Source organism: Talpa occidentalis, unplaced genomic scaffold (genome assembly GCF_014898055.3).
Source record: "Talpa occidentalis isolate TD23 unplaced genomic scaffold, MPIMG_talOcc4v2.1, whole genome shotgun sequence".
NCBI lineage: Eukaryota > Metazoa > Chordata > Mammalia > Eulipotyphla > Talpidae > Talpa > Talpa occidentalis.
In genome coordinates this window covers 86,747,430-86,767,808 of record NW_026555331.1, presented here as the reverse complement: position 1 = coordinate 86,767,808, position 20,379 = coordinate 86,747,430, and the positions used below count along the sequence as shown (strand labels likewise).

Below are 20,379 nucleotides of genomic sequence, written 5' to 3'. Positions count from 1 at the left end.
TTTTTCTGAGATGATTACTTAGACGTATAGAGTCCTGGGCCTCCTTCTCCCTAGGAGTATGATTCAGTCGTTCTGGATAGGGCGTAAGAAATGCTCTTTCCAACAAGCATCCTGAATTGTGATACTCCGGATGGGTTAGGGACCACACACTGGGAAATGTGGACCGCATGACCCTGACTGTTAAAAGTGTGGAATCCAGTCTTCAGGTCTTCACTGTAAGAATGATAGGAAGCTTGGAGAGACAAACTTGAGCAGATTTGTGTTTTAAAAGGAGCTATCTGCCTGGTATGTGAGAAAAGGCTGAGGGGAGAGAGTCTAATTGGTTACTCTCTAAGAGAGAAACAATGCCAGGGTTGTAGGGCCATGGTAATGAGCATAAGTAGATGGTTCAAGAGAAGTTCAAGGGATAGTTCTGAAAAGACTTGGTGATCGACTATCATGGAGACAGTTAGGGAGGTGCAGGATTCATGACTGATTCCTGGGTTTTAGGCTTCTGCAAATGGGGAAAATAGTGTTGTTTTACTCAAATGAGGAGCACAGGGAAAGAGAGTTTTTATTAGCGGCTACAGAGTGGTACTTGACATGTCACTGTTCACATATGTGTTGTTGGGTTATTTCTTCCTTTTTTAGTTCCTTAGAATTAATATGATACTACTGGAACCTCCCAGAATTCTGGCCCATAGGGCATTTCCGAGGAATTCTCTTCCCCATTTAATGAAGGCAGTCCATTTCTTCTGTTTCTGAAGGCCTTCCTCATACTGCTCTCAGAGGAGGAATTACCCAGAAGTGAGTAACACTCTAAATTGGTGGAGAGAGGCCTCCCTGGTGGTGGAGGGGTTGTCTCAGTGCTATCACCACTACCACCTGAGTTTGATCCTCGGCCAGGGAGCTAACCCACATGGCACAGCAGACCTCTCCTGTGTTGCCCACTGCTCCCTGTAGCAGAGTATTTCAGTAGATCTGCCTATTCTGTTCCCCACTCTGTCTCTGGTGAATCCTTTCACCTCCCAGCCTATCCCCCACCCTGCAACACTGGCCTACCCCCCAGTTATTCTATGCATAAATAAATAAATCTTTTAAAAAGGGTACTTTTAAAAAAATAGATACATTAAAAAAATTGGTGGAGAGGCCAGAGTTTCAAGTTGGAGTTCCATTAGTTAGCCAAGGAAAGGATAGCTGACTTGGAAGCTAGTGGAGGTAAAAAATCCTCTCTAGTGTCGTCTCATCAAATAGAGTTTAAGAATGAAGTAACTGGACCATAATCACAAAGTAAGATTTATTGTTTTACCGTAAGAGATCCCTAATTACAAAGTGTGAGTGTTTTACCATACTTTATTCAGGTACTCCCTTTGTCAGAAAAAGATGATGAAATTCAGAAAGGTGAATCATAGTTGACAGAGCTGGGACTAGAGCCTGGGAACCAGGGCTGTGTCTAGTGGGCTGGCGGTGCATATTGGTGAGGCACGTGAACCCCATGACAACCTTCTTGAATGCCAAAGCATATAGTAATGCAACTGACTGATTTTGGTTCTTTGTGTTAAATCAAATTGACCTGTTTTGTTTTTAATTTTGACTTATGGTTTGCCTCAAGTACAAGTTCACCTCTTGTCTGTATAAAACAGACATGTTAGTTATTCAGGATCTGAGCCCTAGAAGGTAAGACTCTGGCAACCTCTGTCCTCTAATGCAGGGTTGCCATCCCCCTAGAGCCAGAGGTTCAAGCTTCCAGTTAGCTCTACTCTGTAAGTCACCATCACTTAAGACTTGCTACTGGGCCTCCCCTGGTGGCGCAGTGGTTGAGTGCTGAGCTACGAACCTGCCTGTAGCCTCTGCAGTGCCGGTTCGATCCCTGGCCACTGGCGAGGGTCCCACATGGCACGCAGACCTGCTGCTCCCCTCAGCAGTGTATTTCATCAGTCTGCCTGTTCTATTCCCCGCTCTGGCTCTGGTGAATTCTCTCACCCTCCCGCACTTCTGACTGTACCCAATGCTTGTATAAATAAATAAATGAATCTTTAAAAAAAAAAAAAAGACTTGCTACTATATTTTTTTGTGGCATCCTGATACAAGGCAAAAATTTCAACATAAAATGCTCTATGTGTTAAAAAAAAGAAATTGTTCCCTATCACCAACCATCACCAAACAAAAGAAAACAGGGCAACATAAAATTTATAAGGTTTAGAACTGATAAAAAACATTTTAGGTGTTAGTCAAAAAAGTTATTTGCTATAAAACTTCCTAAAATATAATAGTGAACAGCTAACAAGGTTCCTGCTTAGCCTTGAGTAACCTGAGCCATTTGTGCCTGCCCTTTGTCCCCCAACTTGCCATCTGTATTAGTTAAAAGTATCTAGACCATGGATCTTTAGTAGCCAGAGACCATGATTATATTTGCATTTTTAACATGTGAGTGCTTTTTATGTTGATTTTAAGTTGGACCAGATGCGGTCTGCAGTACAGCTTTGCTACTACTTCATAATGCACAGCACCACTTGATATTCCAAAGTGAAATAATTAATAAAAATGGCTAATCTGGATTACTGTCAGCTCCTCCAATAGATTTGATTGTGTTTTGTGTCCAAATGGAAGTCATTGCGAGTTTGACAACGGGTGACCAGAAGTGTGGTAATATACTGGTCATTGAAGCTTTCGATGCAGGACGTGTTTTATTTGCACTGCTCTGGGCAAGGAATCAGAATGCATGCTTGCTGTTGTGTCCGTGCTGTTAGCTGGCTTGCTGTTTAGTTCAGCAGCCTGTTGTGCAGGCTCTTGTAGTAATATCCTGGTAAAAATGAACACTCCATATTTCCCTGGCTGGTAACCACTGCGAAGTTTACTGTTAAATCACAAGAATGGGGAAACTGAAATGGAAAAGCTCTGTACTCGGTTTCTGTCAAGGTGTTGCTGTGCATGCTGTCCCACATGCCTCTTCTAAAGACGCTTTGAATTAAAGCGTCACCCAGTGAGCTGGCAATGAAATCTCACCCTGAACCCTGAGCATCTGACTGCATGGACTGAAATGTGTAGCACAAAAAATGTTTAGAATGGAAACTACTCATCTCTCTACTTATTATTTCATTGCTAATTTCCATATTTTCTCTGTTGAAAAATACGTCGTTCTTTATTTTAATCATAATTTTCCCTCTAAATTAGTGTAAGATTATAAAATACACATATCAAATAAGCCATATGAGTACTGATACTTGAAGTAATACAGAGTATATTTGAAATTGGACTACATGTGATAGCATATTTTCTTAAAGAAAGTATTATATTTTGTTCCTAGTTTTCGTAAGTTACCTGCATTTTCCCTAGAATATTTTTTACCGTCATTCCTAAATGGAAGTTCTTTTGTATCATTTCCTTACTGGTGGCTCCATGCTTTTATTGAAGTTTTCAATTTTTAAAATTTCAAAATGGTACAAAGCACAAAAATGCAAACTACCCAGGGGTCCCTTTTGGTGTTTATAATACAAATCATCTGGATCTGCTGCTTGTTATGAGGGTCTATTGGTCTATTTTTTTTTTCTTCTTTTGGTTCCTGATAAATTGTTCTCAGGCTGAAGCACAAACTTGCATGTCTGAATAAAGGTGGAGAGAGTTTTTGCATTCAAAAATACCCACTTGACAATTGGAGATTATTAAGGAAATGATAGGCCTGCAGCTATTAGAAGCATGAACATTGGGCCTAAAGTGGTCTAACCCCTATATACGTTTATTTCTGTACAGCTAGCAATTTTGAAGAGTTTGGCTTTTTTTTCCCCCGACAGCAATCTGAATGGGTGTGTTGAAGTTGTTGGAAACTGCTGCAATAAAAGCCTATTCCATTAATCATCATGCACCAGAATAGAGGGAACAGAAAACAGTTCACTGGCAAATATTAAAGAGAAATTGGGCCTCCTTTCATGTGTTTGCGCAGAACTGCCCGAGAGGGCTGCACAGCTCCATGCTCCGGGACCTTCTGGCCTCAGGTGAAGGAGGGGCCCTTTCTCTTTGGTCTCCGACACTGCAGCAGTTAATAGGCCTTTTCATTTGGGCATGCTCAGAGGTGTGCCATCTTTTGGGATTTTGACAAGGCCTCACTCAGATCCTCAATTTTATGTTCTGTCTACACTTAGGTATCAGTTCTATTTCTGTTGTCTGCTTGCTCATTGTATGTTCTGCGGGCTGATTTAATCTATTTTCACAACTGTTATTTTCTTGTGGTTTGGGGTATGCCTCCCTCTAAAAGAACAGGCAGTCCTTGTAGGTTCAGATTGCGACTTCAGAGCCAAGCCACCCGGTGCATACCCAGTTTCATCCTTAATGTCATGTGACCCTCATCTACTCTTTACATCACTTTTCATCTGTAAGATGGAGGTGATGATCAGCCCTACCTGATACAGTTATTGGGATGATTCAAATCCATGAATTCAAAACACAGCAGTCTCTGGAGGATGGCACGCACCTAATAACACTTAGCCTTTGGGTTTCTCCCTAACATCCTATTACCAACATTTCCTACATTTGTACTTCTACCTGTTATCTATAAGATTTATATATAAGATTTATAACTTAAACTCTTCTCACTCCACACTTCTCATTTTGGTTGGCCACCTTATTTCTTTACTGTTAAATTTTTTTTTTCATATTTTCTTTATTTTTTTGTCATTAGAATCATTTTATTTTTTATTTTTTTTAAATACTAAATTTTATTTTTATATTCCCCATACAATTGCAGCCCCCCCATTCTGACCCAATCCCTCTCCTCCCACCCCTCACCCCCCAAAAAGTGTCTCTGGTTCATAGTTTTTTGTTGATTTTGATTTTCACTTTCTTATAGTTATTCATTTTCCTGGTCCCTTATTTAAGTTTTCTAGATTCCTGCTATGAGTGAGACCATCCGGTATTTTTCTTTTTCTTCCTGGCTTATTTCGCTGAGCATGATCCCTTCCAAGCGCCATCCATGTTGCTGCACATTGCATGTGTTTATCTTTTTTGAATGCTGAGTAATATTCCATGGTATATATGTACCACATCTTCTTGATCCAGTCATCTATTTTTGGGCATTTGGGCTGTTTCCAAAGCTTAGCTATTGTAAATAGTGCTGCTATAAACATAGGGGTGCAGGTGTTCTTTGGAATTGATGTTTCTGTGTCCTTTGGGTAAATACCTAGAAGTGGAATTGCTGGATCATATGGAAGCTCTATGTTTAGTAGGTTCAGAAATCTCCACACAGCTCTCCATAGTGGTTGGACCAGTTTGCACTCCCACCAGCAGTGCAGAAGAATTCCTTTTTCTCCACACCCTCGCCAACATTTGTTGTTGCTAGTTTTTTTAATATGTGCCATTCTCACTGGTGTAAGATGGTATTTCATGGTAGTTTTGATTTGCATTTCCCTGATTACAAGTGATGTTGAACATTTTTTCATATGCCTGTTGGCCATTTGCATTTCCTCTTCAGAGAAGTTTCTTTTTAGCTCTTCTGCCCATTTTTTGACTGGATTATTTTCTTTGTTGTTGCTGAGTTTCATCAGCTCTTTGCAGATTTTTGTGATCAGTCCTTTATCATTAGTGTTGTGTGCAAAAATGTTCTCCCAGTTGGTGGGGTTTCTCTTTGTTTTTGTTATTGTCTCTTTTGCTGTACAGAAGCTCTTTAATTTGATGTAGTCCCAGCTGTTTATCTTTGCCTTCACTATCACTGCTTTGGGTGATGTGTCTGTAAAGATGTCTTTGATGTGCAAATCACGTAGTGTTTCGCCTATATTTCCTTCTATATATTTTATGGTTTCAGGTCTTATGTCTAGTTCTTTAATCCATTTTGAGTTGATTTTTGTGTATGGTGTGAGGTAGTGGTCAAGCTTCATTCTTTTGCATGTAGCGACCCAGTTTTCCCAGCACCATTTATTGAACAAACTTTCTTTGCTCCAATGCATAGTCTTTGCTCCTTTGTCAAAGATTAGTTGACCATAAATCTGTGGGTTTATTTCTGGATTTTCTATTCGATTCCATTGGTCTGTATGTCTGTTCTTGTTCCAATACCATGCAGTTTTGATGATTATGGCTTTGTAGTAGAGTTTGAAGTCTGGGAGTGTGATGCCTCCATTCCCTTCTCTTTTTTTCAGGAGAGCTTTGGCTATTTGGGGTTTTTTGTGATTCCATATGAATTTCATCAATAATTGTTCTATTTCTTTGAAGAATGACATTGAAATTTTGATTGGAATAGCATTGAATCTGTATATTGCTTTTGGTAGGATGGCCATTTTAATAATGTTTATTCTTCCAATCCATGAGCAGGGGCTGTCTTTCCATTTCTTTGTGTCTTCTTCTATTTCTTTTAACATTTACTGTTAAATGTTTTGCTTTGTGGTAGGTAGAGTCTCCTATCTCCCCCATCATCCAAGGTAAGATTTCTTTAAGATATACCTTGCTCCATTTTTGTTTGCAAGTCAAAAATACTTTTCTTAAAATCTCTTTTCCAGTTATCCTTCAGATCTACTTATGACCCTCTTATGATTTTACCCAATTCAGCATAAATTAGTGGTAGTAGTTGTTTTGAAATCAGACCTTGGTTATTAGTAGAAATCTCAGTTGTGTTATTTCTTGGCCATGTGATTTTGGACCTGTTCCTTAGCATCCCTGAGCTTCAAGGAGCCCCTCCGTAAGATGAAAGTAATAATGATTGCTTCCCAGAATTATTGTGAGGCTTAAATGAAATGCTGTTTCTGAAGTTCTTGACAAAACTGTTGTGTTTAAGCATTCAGCTCATGTTGTTATGCTCTATCTATCTTGTCTTCATCTCTGTGTTCCTGTGACTAGTTCAAAATGTCTCAACAGAATGCTGCTCCTCACTAAGTGATTTGTTTGAAAAGGCTCAACTAATATTGGAAGAGATTTCAAAGGTCTTTTAACCATTCACGTAGACAAAAGTCAGAGGGGTCATTTATTACTTGTCTGTCATGCGTAACGGCTAGTTTTTACAACCCAACACAGTAGGTGTTTCTGGGCCTTGTTTGTGGAGGAGAGAATGTAATGCTCTCAGATGCAAGCACATTCCCCCTAAACCTACCCGGCTGACAGTGTTATGACTGATTATTTGGGCTCTGCCCAATCCTGTTCCAAAACTCAGATTTTTGTCAAATTGTGCAACATACTGCTTTCATAACACCTTCTATTGAAATAAATAAAACAAACTACTTCACATATGTTCCTCAGCCTGGAGTTGAACAAATATTTTCAGTAACAGGAAATCTGTTACTTTGCAAGGTAGCCCATTTCACTGCTGTGTGGCTCTGAGGTGAAATTCTTCTGTGTTTTATGCTAAGATCTGATCCCTCTGTTTTCTCTCCACTGATTGTTTTTTTTAAAGAACTTCAGAGCACCAGTCTTTTCTTTTTTAACCTGTTGCAATTATACATTAAGTTTAAATGCAATTTGTACTTGTTGCTTCTCCCACTGCTCCCTCTCTTGCATGTATGTAATGATTTTCATTTTGGACTGTAATGATCATAATGTTATATACACCATATTTCATGCATTCTGAAATGCTCTGCCCCAGTTTTGTCCTTCTGAGTTCAGATGTAGGAACCATTCCTGTCTCAGTAACCCTCAGTTTTCCTTAAATAGCTTTACAGGTACCAGTACAGAACTTTGATTTTTTATTTTTTTTTATTTTTTTAAAGATTTATTTATTGATTGATTGATTTATACATACATACATACATACAAGCACTGGGTACAGTCAGAAGCGCAGGAGGGTGAGAGAATTCACCAGAGCCAGAGCAGGGAGCAGAGCAGGCAGAAGGACCGAAGTACACTGCTGAGGGGAGCAGCGGGCGGCAGAAGAGGTCTGCGCGCCATGTGGGACCCTCCTCCGGTGGCCGGGGAGCAGCTGGGGATCGAACCGGTGCTGCAGAGGCCACGGGCAGCTTTGCAACCCAGCACTCAACTGCTGCACCACCAGGGAGGCCCAGAACTTTGATTTTTTAAATAGTAAACCTGGTAGTTAATTTCAAAGGTCATTCATTTTTGAATTAAGTATTCTTCTTTACCTGTCTTCTTGGTCTCTCAGAGTCACAAGAAGACATATAGTAAGGGCAGAAGGCTGCCTTTTAGATTTGCTCTCTCTCCTCCATGGTCTCTCTATTGTTGCTAGAACTTTCTTGGTGTGCTGAGGGCACAGAAGACGGCTGCCTTTATGAGAAACTTTTAGGAATTGTTTTCTCATGAAAATAGGTGACAGAAAAATCTAGAGCACTAAGAATAATTTAAAAGCAAATTGAATTTTTCTCTTTTCATAGCTATTAAGATTCTTAAGTGTCAAATCTATTTTGTAATCAAATTCCTGGCAGTAGTAGAAATTACTCAGGCACCCCCATGCAGTATAGTGAAGTGTTAGCGGCATATAAGTGGGGTGGCACTGTCTGGGTCTGAATTCCTGCTTTGCTGCTGTCTGTGAGACCTCAGTTTCTTCAGCTGCTGCCAGGAGGTTAACAATAGGACCAGTGCACAGTGTTGCTGTGAGCATTAGGTGGGTGATCCTTATGATGTACATCAGAGCGGTGTCTGACACCTAATCCATGCTCACTAGATGTCGCTGTTGTGGCAGTTGTGATGGTTAATAGTTTCATTTCTTCACTCAAAAGAAGAAATGACATAAACAGGTATTTCTTAGGAGGTGAACTACAGCCAGCTGCTTCTAAAGTTGGGGAAATACCTAACTAAGTGTTTTCATATATCCTACTATTTAGAGAACTATATAGATCCACAATGTGCCTAATCTTGAAGCACTGTTGAAAAGATGGTGTCCAGTTGTTCATCTTTGAGGTTGGGAGTATTTCTTGTTTCATGATCAAGGGTCCCTGCTAGGGAGGGTTTCATTGTGGAAGTGCAGGGACAGGAATGTGTGCTGACACCATTACAGACACAACTCCTGGCCTGCGGAGTAAGCATGGGCCCCCACTTTGGTGTTCATTTTCCAATTTGGTGTTTCAGATATGTTCCAGCTTCCTCCTTTCTGAGGAGATGGGGTGGACAGTGAAAATGATGTTGTTTTTTTAATGACATTTTGAGGGGCCCCAAGACCCAATTTGAGTTTTAAACTAGGGGAAATGGTAAATAACTAAACATACCTTCTACTCTCAACTGAACATACCTTCCACCATTGTTGAGAGTAATCGTCACTCATGATGGCTTTAGCAGTGGGTCTGGCAATTCAAAGGAGACTGTTCATTTACTTTCAATTGAATACATACTGTGGTCATTTTTCACTACAGGATGTTTAGCAATCCATTTTTTCCTTCCTCTTAAATTGAAGGCACTTGTACAGAGAACCCCTTTTTGTTCAATAGGTCATGATTTGTTCATTCGGTTTGTTGGATAGAGTACCTGACACTGATGAGTATGTCTTCTGTTTATTGAGTGTCTGCTAGATCTAAAGCATTCACGCCATACCTGGGGTGAACACAACGTAGTCTCTCCCCTGGCAAGGTAGGAAAGAGTTAGGAATGTAAACAACTGGTTTTCATGTAAGATGAAATAAGACAAGTCTTATAATTAAGGTTTAGGGTTGGGGGGGTGTGTCACGTGAACTCTGATCAGTTATTTTCAGTTCAGAAGCCTAGTTATATTTACATATGTGCTGACATTTGAGCTAAACCTGGAGGAGCTGGAGGAAGAGGCACGGCTGTGCCAGGTAGACGGAGGAGTGTGTACAAAGACCCAGCTGTGGGGAGGGTCTGGCAGGGCTGACCTGAGGTACTGGAGATGAGGCTGAGTTGCTCCCTCTAGATCTTGAGTGCTGTGCTTCTGGGATGAATCTTTATGATGAAAGACGGTTGAAGGCTTCTGTGGAGGAGGATTGAGGTCAGAGCTGAGATTCTAAAAGGCAGCTATTGATGTGTACAAAGTGGCCTGCAGAAGTCAGAGAAGTGCCACTCTGACAGTTGAGCCCATGGTGGTACTTCAGGGGAGGTCTGTGGATGGCCGGAACCAGTGACATCAGGGGTGAGAAGTTAGAGATCGTTTGAGTGAACTTTCAAAGTCCAAGTGACTTAGTTGGTTAACTTAGGTAACTGCTTTTTTACCCTGGGGAAAGGGATTTTGAAAAACTGAAGATGACGTATTTCTTGGGTAAATGATCAGAAAAACAACATGGCAGTAATTAAGCTTTGAACAGAGGAAAGGGACCAGACTTGAGGGCAGGTGGAACAGCATTTAATAGTGGATTTAGTGGCATGGAGTTTTGTTGCCTTTATAAAATACCTACCTGAATGTGTTCTCTAAGCAATTAGAAGTTCTAGTCTAGCAGATGAGAGTGAGGGATGGGACCTGGGAGTCCAGCCTTGCAAGAAATCTTTAAGCTATTGGGAAGGGAGGCCTTTACCTGGGAAGGTACAGTGAGGAGGGCTGATACTTGCTTCTCAGGTAAGGAGTGAGTGGAGGAGGCACTGAAAGATTAGGGTCTCAAAGAGAGTTTTAGTAGTGGCAAGCTAGCCCCAAACTGGCAAATGCTTTAACTGAGATGAGGCTTGTGAATAGATTAAGAACTCTGCTTCTTAACTTTATATTGTCTTTTTTAAGTTTTTATCATAGACACTTTTGCAGTACACAAAAATATAGAGAAAAGTACACTGACCCAGCATGTCCCCATTATCCAGTTTCAATTATTATGAGTAATCTGTTTTCCTTCATCTCCCCACCTTTTTCAGGGAAGAAAAGGGAGTTAGAAACATTCTCAGACTCATGTAAGTCTCTCATACTTAATTTTGGTCTACTTCACAAGGGCAATTAGTTTTTATACAGCTATATCATTATTTCACCAAAGTTTAAACAATTAATTCTTCAATATCATATAATCTAATAAAACTTCTTTTCATTTAAATAACTTGAAGTTTGTGAGAGCCACATCAGTGATGTATTTTAACTGCAGAGATTTGCTCTCACACTCGCATATTTGGGAATAGGGCAGTGTGTCATGAGGAAAATGATAGATGCTCTTTTGCAAAAGGGATGCCTCTCCATGGAAGATAGGTTTTGATGCAAGGCTGTTTTATTTTGTGGATACCCCTGGGATTAATACTAGAAACCTAAGATTGGGCCTTCTGTCTTGAGATCATATGGATGAAAACACTCATCCAATAGTACTGCCCCAATTGTGTTCCCTCTGACCCGCATACCGGCCAACTCCTAATTCTAGAGCAGTGGTCTTCAGTAGGGGCATATGGCTCTGTCTGGAGATATTTTTGATTGTCATGGCCTTGGGTAGAAGGGGCCACCCTCATCAAATAGGATGAGAGAGGGTGGGGACCAGAGAGCACCCCCAGGTTTCACCTGACCCAAATATTGGTAGAATTAAGGTGGTGTGAGAGGAATAGCATTTCTAGAGAACTGCCCTTTTCATCCTCGTGTTATATCACCTTTTGTGTACCAGGTTATTATTACCTTTAAGATTTTTTTCTCTCTTCTTTGGACAGAAGTTAATGTCCTTGTAGGTGGTTTTTTTTTTTTTCCTTTGATCACCTGCATCACTTAAGCTGGATTTGGCCAGATTGTTGAGCCTACCAAACTTCATTCCAGTCTTTATTTTCTTTGTGTGCTTGGACTCTAGCAGAGCATGGAAGTGATTTGGTTTCCTTGGGTAAGAGATTTAAGGTGGAGTGCACCTCCTCAAGACATGTTCACTGATCTGAACGAAGTTCTCTCTTTGGAAGGAGACAGTAGTTTGGAGACAGGGCTGGGGCTTGTTAAATCAAGATGTCAACTAGATTTCTTCACCCTGGCTTGAAATGGAGCTGTCATTTATAGTAATTAAGTGAGAACTATAAGTTAAGGATTTCATCTTTATTTGCAGGAAATACAACTGGAGCATGCAAAGCAGGCCTTTGTGCAAAGGGATAGTGCCAAGACGGGAAGAGTCACAGCCATAGACTTTCGAGACATCATGGTCACCATCCGCCCCCATGTGTTGACACCCTTTGTGGAAGAATGCCTCGTAGCTGTAAGTTGTACCTTGCCCTGATAAAGTAGTTTATTCTACCTGACTTCATAAGGAATTATAGAACAATTCCTATAAATAAAGTAGCGTTTTTTTTTTCTGTTTAAAACACTAACATTGTGGTCATATACATTCCCAAGTCTACAAAGAGTATGTTTTGGCTAATTTTAGTGAGCAAGGTAATTTGTTATCTGGATAATATGGACTATATTAAAGAAACCAAACTGATTTTAAAAAAGGAAAAACAAATGTATGGCCTCATTTTAGCTTTGCTATATATTTTGAGGTATGTTAAATGCTAGTCTTCGCTTTCATCTATTCTGCAAGGCAAAAAATTTAAAAAGTAGGGGCCTCCCTGGTGGTGCAGGCTGTTGGGCGCTGCACTGTGAAGCTGTCTGCGGCCTCTGCAGTGCGGGTTCGATCCCCACCAGCCTGCGAGAATCCCACATGGAGCAGCAGACCTCTCCTGATTTGCCCACTGCTCCCCTCAGTATTTCTTCAGTCTGCCTGTTCTGTTCCCCGCTCTATCTCTGGTGAATCCCCTCACCCTCCCACGCATCTGGCCTGTACCCTGGTTCTTATATAAAAATAAAAATAAATCTTTAAAAAAAAATGAAAGCGTACAGGTAGGTCTGTTTGAGTCATCAGTAGAACAGAAACTCTAAAGCCTATGCTTTTTTTTTTTTTTTTTTTTCATTCAACATGCACATGTGAGATGATAGTGGCACATGTGAGAGGTGGGACCCTTGCTGTCCTGTGTCCGGGAGCATCTGTCCTAGTGGATTTCCAGCCACTGTCCTAACCATGGATACAGGGTGTCCTGGAGCATTCTATGGTGGTGGTTCCCAAACCTTGGTCAAAGTGCATAAGAATCACTGGGAAAACTATTAAAAATGCACATCCTGTGGTCTTTTCCAAGCCTGCTCAATCACTAAGTGTGGGTGGTGAGGTCCTAAAATCTAATTTCTAAAGTTTCCTAGATGATCCTGCAGGTCATTCAGATTTGGGAATCATTACTCAATGGTAACTTTGTTTTTAATCCCAGAGAGAGGACTTTTTCAGTGTTTTCATCATATCTGAGTTTTTCACAATGCTCACCTTAGGCAGGAATTCAGGATAGCTTTTCATTTTTCCTTTTTTCCTGGTGCCTCTTTCTGGAGACATGGCATTCTCACAAGGCCTTTTCCATTCTGGCACTGTGTTGTTAATCTAGTTCCTTTTCTTGGCCCCCCTCCCTTAACTCCATTCTAAACGCTCATGTCAGCTATTTTAAATGATTACTAAGTGAAGATTTATGTAGTTACCTTATAAAGAAGTGCTTTCCTAATAAAACTATTTTGCCTTGTTAGGGAAGGATTGAATTTGAAACCCCAAACTGAAGTTCCATTCAGAATGGACATGCTGTCTGTCTCCCTTGTTCCTTGTGAGGAAATACGGTTTCTTGCAAATTCTGATTATCAGAATTCAGTCTTAACCCCCATCAAAGCATATGACATCTCATAATTTCACCATAATGCGCTTGTTTGCTGGAAATCCTACTAATGTAAAGTCTGCACTTAAATGATTATTTATTACTAGTTATAATAACATGACAAGTTGTGATATTAATGTTAGATTGTTCACTTTGTATAGTATATTTGTGTTGGTATAATATACTTCTGTATATCTAAGCACCCACATGTGTACATGTGTATAATTTTGCATATATGAGCCTTTAAGAATTGCTCATTAGATGAAATAAGCAAGCTTATAAAACATTTTCTATTGAAATTTGAACTCTGTAAATTACTACTGGTCCTGTTATAATCCTACACATGTATTTATTTAGTTTTCTAGGAGTTGTGTGTGTAGAGGACAAGTTCTGGTCATGATTAGTTGCAGTTACTTCTAAAAATCATTTATAGCTTTTTTTTTAATGTGAAAGAAAAATACTTATGGCCATTTCTTCTTATCCAAGTGTTCTTGATTACTTCCAAAAGTAACATTTGATATATGTACTTCTGAATCTTCTTCATCCTATAAATCCCTTTGTTTATTTTTCTTCTCCTGTCTTATTTTTAACTTACTCAAGGCTGCTGGTGGTACCACGTCCCATCAAGTTAGTTTCTCCTATTTTAATGGATTTAACTCGCTCCTTAACAACATGGAACTCATTAGAAAGATCTACAGTACTCTGGCTGGCAGCAGGAAAGATGTAGAGGTGACTAAGGGTGAGTGAGAATAAATCTGAATTCTTGTCTACAAATATCTTGGTGTATTATTATTAGGGGAAGAAGACAACCAAGATTTTATGGAGAGATTTTCTATCCCATTGACATATATTAACTATATGGTACATATGTGTTCTCCATCCCTTGCTCAAACCAAAGCAAACAAAACAGTCTTTAGTCAGTTTTAAATAAATTGAAGACAGCCATTGAATTAGGGAACCATGTGGAATTTCTTAAATATTTTCAAATTCTACTAAAATCTGAGCTAAATTGACAACCTCAAAAGTGGCCTTCAGAAACACATGAAGAATTCCATAAACTTATGTTGGTGACAATATGAGTTGACCTACAATCTTGGAGCAAGTTATTATCAGCATTTCAATGGGAATTTTTAAAATAGAGAATTCCCTTAGGAATTCCACAGCTTCATTAACCTTTTGAGATCCATACAAACAAAATTTCATTTCTGCTTTCTCATTTTTTTCCCTGACCTGCAGTTTGAATGACCTTCTCCTGTGTCATTTAGTTAAGGCTTCTGATGACACTAGTATTTCAAAGCCAACATCAGCGAACACATGATGCATACTCTTTCTAATGAATGAAAGCACCGCAAAAATGTTGCCCTAATTGGATGGAGTAGAATTCTAGGACCGATAATTATAATAAAGTTCTGTGATAGTCACTCATTCCAGTGCCTTGAGTTAGTGCAAGACTTAGTGGCTATTCCTTCTTGAATCTTTCCCTTTTAACTCTTTTTCCATACAGAGGAGTTTGTTCTGGCAGCTCAGAAATTTGGTCAGGTTACACCCATGGAAGTTGACATCTTGTTTCAGTTAGCAGATTTATATGAACCACGGGGGTAAGTTGGCCTCTCATTTTTTTTCTTTTCTTTTTTTAATTAGCTTAATAAAAGAAGGTTAGCAGGGGAGTTCAGCAATCTTTGAGAAAATAAGACAACTCTGAAATAAAAAAGGGAATGTTTTAAAATTCCATATTGTGAATTTTAATAAATTGGTATTTTGTTGCTGCTTTTGTTTGTTTTTCCCCTCCAGACGTATGACCTTAGCAGACATTGAACGAATTGCTCCTCTGGAAGAGGGAACTCTACCTTTCAACTTGGCTGAGACCCAGAGGCAGGTGGGCAAGAAGGAAAAAACCATATTTTCCGTGGCTCTTAGTAGAATACACCAACACTTCTCATTTGTGATTACCTTTTTGGCATTGGTAGCTGACCTGCTGTCTTTCCATTTTGCACCCAAAAATCAAGACAATCACAAAAGGCTGAAAAGAGAAATTACCTGGGAATGTTCTGATTAACAGATAATTGGCATTTGCTTGTTTCTTTCAGAGATGGGCTGATTTCCCAACTGCATTGGAAGTCTAACACTCCAAAAATAGGCAGATCTTTTCATTTTCCCTAAATCTGTTCTTGAGAGGAGCATATTCCTGTTTTGGTGTCGCTGTCCCTGGCCCTGCGGTGCACTCCTAAATGAAAGCTGCATCTGCTCGGCAGAAAGGCACTCGGTCCGCACATTGTCTAACTGCCATGCCTTCCGTTTCTCTGAATATCAAAATGAGATAATTTTGTTTAGTCTGGAGTCATAGTTTGAAGGCTTTTAGACCTATTTTCTCTGTGAAAGGATTCATAAGTTATGTGGAAACAATTTGAGGAATGCTAAATTTTATTTTATGGTTAACAGAAACCGATCTCTTGAAGTTGTGGGAGTCAGAAACTTAAGACATGGGACCTCCTCATTTAACTCTTGCCCGACTTTCTATAGATCAGGATTAGAGAATAAAAGCCTTCAGAGTGTGTGTTGTGCTTACATGATGTTTGTAAAATAAATCCACTCACAGACGAGCGTCGTCGTTTTAGAAAAATACCTCCTTTAAGGCGAAGCCATCTCTGAATCCCGAGAGACTTAGCAGTTTTTGGCTCGGAGCTCTGGGTCTGCGCGGAGACGCCAGTGTGACCACAATGGGTTGATGCGGGCTACATTTTTAGGACTGGCAGGCCTTGAGCCAGGACCCCCTCCTTCCAGTTCTTTCCCACCCGAATGCAGTGGCTGAATTTTGTGTGCAGTGTATAACTCAAAGTAGTGGGTGTGCACTCAGTAAATCCAAACTAGGCACCTCTGGAAAACCAGCAGCTGTTGTTAAAAGAGGAAGCCAGCCGGGGAGAGAACTGTATAGTCCCAGGCAGAGGTGGAGGCAACCTTGCTCTCCCTTCCCTTTGATTTTTAAACACTGCTTGCTAGAGAGTCTCTGGCTCTGTGCTATTAACTGCGGTAGAAATTTGGGAATTAAGAAAAAGCAGATAGGTTTTTTTCCTTCATTTTTGTTTTTCTTAGATTCTGCTTATTTTCTAGCTGGCAGTGATAGCCCACGTTTTTTCCCTTCCACCGTCTGCAGCTTTTGAGAGTTTCTGATGGGTGCTCATTGATACAGCTATGAAAGGGTTAGAATGGATTGGTGAGATTTAAAACAGGAAATGATTGGCTGCTGCTTAGAAGTTTAGAGTGATTCACAGCGTATTTGTCTGGAATATGCTTTACCCTGCAATCCCCAGGGACTGGGCAACACTGACAGGCCCCAGCGAGGGAGGTCATCACCCTGTGGGCTGCCTGACACCCTGGCTCCATACCGGAGCAAAGGAATTGTAGCCTCTCTGGTCTCATCTCATGAGCAGACTGTGTTTCTAGCTCAAAAAAAGTTTTTAAAAGTCTGGGATGTCATTTACTTTATCTTTGAAATAAGGAATTTGTCAAAGTGGTTTCTCCCTTCCACTTCCCCACCCCCCGCCTTATTATTTCCAAAGTATTTTCACTTATCTTTTGATGCCAGAACTTCCCTAGTACTGCATATTTATATTCATGTAAATAAAACAGGGTCATTCTTATGGGTGTATCTGTCAACATGGAGTTACTATTGCTTCTTTCTGTGCTAGGGTAGAGTTGGAAACACCCCATGGAATTTGTGGAAGTCTTTTACATTCTTAAAAATGCGTTTTTCTGTGTAAGATTATTTTCAGTTAAATGGCTTTGAAGGAAATTCCAAATGATCTCATATTAGAATTGTGTTACATTGACAGCCACTAAAATTCAGTGGGTTGATAGCTGGGGATGGCAATTATTTTCATTGTTCACCAATTTTAATTATCATGACTTTTGGAAAAACAAATGTTATTGAATGTATTTATTCACTCAGCAGTTAATTTATTAAGCACTAACTGTATGCCACCCTCATTTGATAATTCTGTGTGACATAAAATTACTACTTTATTTATGTAGACAGAGAAATTGCTGTCATAAAAGATACTGTAAAGATAATAGATTAAAAAAAAACAAAATAACAGACTAACCAAAAGTATGAATTTAGAAAAGATGGACTAAATGAGATAGTCACAATCTCCTATAATACAACCCCCTCTTGTTGTAGCCACTGTAAATATTCTAAATACCTCTGGATGGTGGAATAGCCATAATGTTAGTTGTATATATGTGTTTGTAACATGTATTTTATCAATTTACACCAATAACTAATTTTAAAAAAACAGAACATGTTGCACATAGTCCTTAACATTTGTTAAAGATGATCAAGAAATATTTCAAATACTGAAAGGTAAAGAGAATCATGTCATGAATTCCTTGTCTATCTGCCATATTCTTTTTTTATCTGTTTTCACTTATAATACCGGATGAGTATTTTACTTCTCATCATGTATTATTTACCAATGTCATATTTAGTGACATATTATTTAATTTAAAGGCTATGCTATTTGCAATAATCCTCAATTATTGGACAATTAGGTTATTCTCAGAGTTTTTGCTCTTAAAACAGTACTGCTTTTCACATTGCTTGATCCTGGCTTTTCATACATGATTTATTTTTTAGCTAACTTTGTCTCCTTGTCTTAGAATTGCAGGATCAGAGATTATATACATTTAAGAGTTTGACCGTTATTACCAAGTTCCCCTTTATTTTATATTTGATTAAATAGCAGGTTTGAGAAGCACCATTTTTATCAACTCTTGCCAAGTTGGGAATTGCTGTATATGTGTGTGTGTGTATATATATATATATATATATATATATATATATATATATATAAAATATGCAAAATTCTACCACTTTGATTAAGAATGATGTCTCATTAATGTTTTTAAATTTGTATCTCCTTGCTCACTACTGAGAACCAAGCATTTGAAGATAGGTTTATAGTGTTTTTTGAGGGGTACATAATGGCTTTCATTATGTTCGATTAGATTTTAAATAGTAATAGCAGTAATAACCTTTCATTAATAAGCACTTAAAGTATCTAACCCTACTTTCCTCTTTGACATTCTAAGTTACATCATGAATTTAGAGCCCATTGGGTGATTTTCAAATAACATGTGCTCAATTTTGCTCTGTCCTCTTTTCTGTCCCCTGCATTGCTGTTCTCCAATTCCTGTGCATGCAAAGAAGTCCTCAGTCGATTCATCTCGACCAGTTCTTCTACAAGTTGCAGAGTCGGCCTATAGGTTTGGTCTGGGTTCTATTGCTGGAGGTTAGTCATGAATAAGTGAAAAATGTTTTATTTTCATTCTTCTATTCTTTTTCTTATTTTCACCTTGAAATGTTAAAAGACAAGATGTGTCTAGTCTTTCCCCAAACCAGTTACCAGTCTGTGTTCATGAGATGGGACAAGAGCAAAAGGCACATTTTTCCCATGCCTGTGCATGATCAGGGTCATGGGAGTGACTTTTGCTCTTGTGTATCTGTAGATAGGCTTTCTAAAGTCAGGTTAATAATGGGGTTAGGCTCTAGTGATGGGCTTTTTAACTGTCTGTGACATCCTTTTATTAGGAGACACTTGAAAATCCACAATTGTTAATTAAGGTATCAAAAGTTAGTAAAGATTTATAATCTGTACATGCAAAATTTCATTCTTTTATTGGTCTTCTCTTTGACTTTAAACCACCTCCCTCTTTCCTCCTGATTAACCTTAATCCTTCTGAAATATTGATATCATTTGATTTTAGCTGTTGGAGCCACTGCTGTGTATCCTATTGATCTTGTAAAAACTCGAATGCAGAACCAAAGATCAACTGGCTCTTTTGTGGGAGAACTAATGTATAAAAACAGCTTTGACTGTTTTAAGAAAGTGCTACGCTATGAAGGCTTCTTTGGACTATATAGAGGTTAGTGCCTTGTGCTAAATTCATGTAAGGTGAAATAATAATCAGAGGTTTGGTTTTCCATCTGAATGCCTGAAATGTATTAGAGAGACTGCGTTAAAATGGAAATACAGCAGATTCTCAATTATCCATGCTAATGGGAGTAGGCTGCAGGCATCTAGGGCATGGCTAATCAAAACAGCTCATAATCTGAAAGCCATTTATATTGCTCTGTAGTATGTTTTATTTCTTAAAATAATTATTTTTATAAACATCTTCAGTGAGTTTTTAAAAGGCTCGTATTGTTTGTGTTCCTGAAATAACTCCACTCACCAGCTAATAGGGAAAGGCATCCCGGGGATAGGATAGATTCTACTCGATATTAATGATTCTTTTTGAAAATACTACAAAAAAGTGCATCAAGTGAGTAACCAGGAATTCAGTGGAGCTTCTTTCTGAGTTAAATTTGCCCCTTCTCTTCCTCTGAGTCTATACCCAATGAAGTTGATCCACACCCCTCTAACCAGGAGAGTCCTCTGTATCCAGCATTGCCTTTAATCTTCTAAGGTTCATCAAGCAACATAACAGTAGCAAAGAATGTGTCATCACTAATAGAAAGGGTCCTGCAGACCCTGACTGCTTTTCCAGTGGTTGTACTGAAGAGCGAAGACTACTTCCCAGCCTCCCTCTTTGTGATTGCATTGTACAAAGAGAAGACAAATAAGTGTATTTGCAGCAGCTAAAATCTAGTACCACTGGCAGTTCAAGTGGAGCTACTTTGCCATTTGGCAACTACAAAGGTAGCAGGGTTTCTTCCTTTCTACCACTAATACTGTAGAAGAAGAAAATAATATTAGGTTCTCTGCTGTTACAAACCTTGAAACTGGCAGCCATATTAATACCTGTGCCTCTAGGCCTCTTCTGCCATCTGCTGACTTCATTCTTCATCTTAAGAATCCAAGTTTGTTTTTTTTTTTTTTAAATCCCTCTTGAAATCTCTCACCTTAGAATCTGGGAGGTTTCAAACTCCAGAGAG

General features: G+C 39.2%; 1 protein-coding gene across 7 annotated transcripts in view; it reads left to right on the top strand.

Annotated features, from left to right (window-relative positions):
- SLC25A13 (solute carrier family 25 member 13) overlaps nucleotides 1-20,379 on the top strand; it is a 170,434-nt gene that overhangs the window by 90,993 nt on the left and 59,062 nt on the right. For 5 of the 7 annotated variants that reach the window (XM_037508135.1, XM_054692375.1, XM_054692371.1 and 2 more), the window contains exons 6-11: nucleotides 11,831-11,977; nucleotides 14,046-14,184; nucleotides 14,950-15,043; nucleotides 15,237-15,321; nucleotides 18,649-18,733; nucleotides 19,209-19,367. In XM_037508135.1, coding sequence (XP_037364032.1) covers nucleotides 11,831-11,977; nucleotides 14,046-14,184; nucleotides 14,950-15,043; nucleotides 15,237-15,321; nucleotides 18,649-18,733; nucleotides 19,209-19,367 — 709 coding nt within the window. The remainder of the gene's footprint in view (nucleotides 1-11,830; nucleotides 11,978-14,045; nucleotides 14,185-14,949; nucleotides 15,044-15,236; nucleotides 15,322-18,648; nucleotides 18,734-19,208; nucleotides 19,368-20,379) is intronic. The other 2 variants (XM_054692372.1, XM_054692374.1) reach the window with 1 other exon arrangement.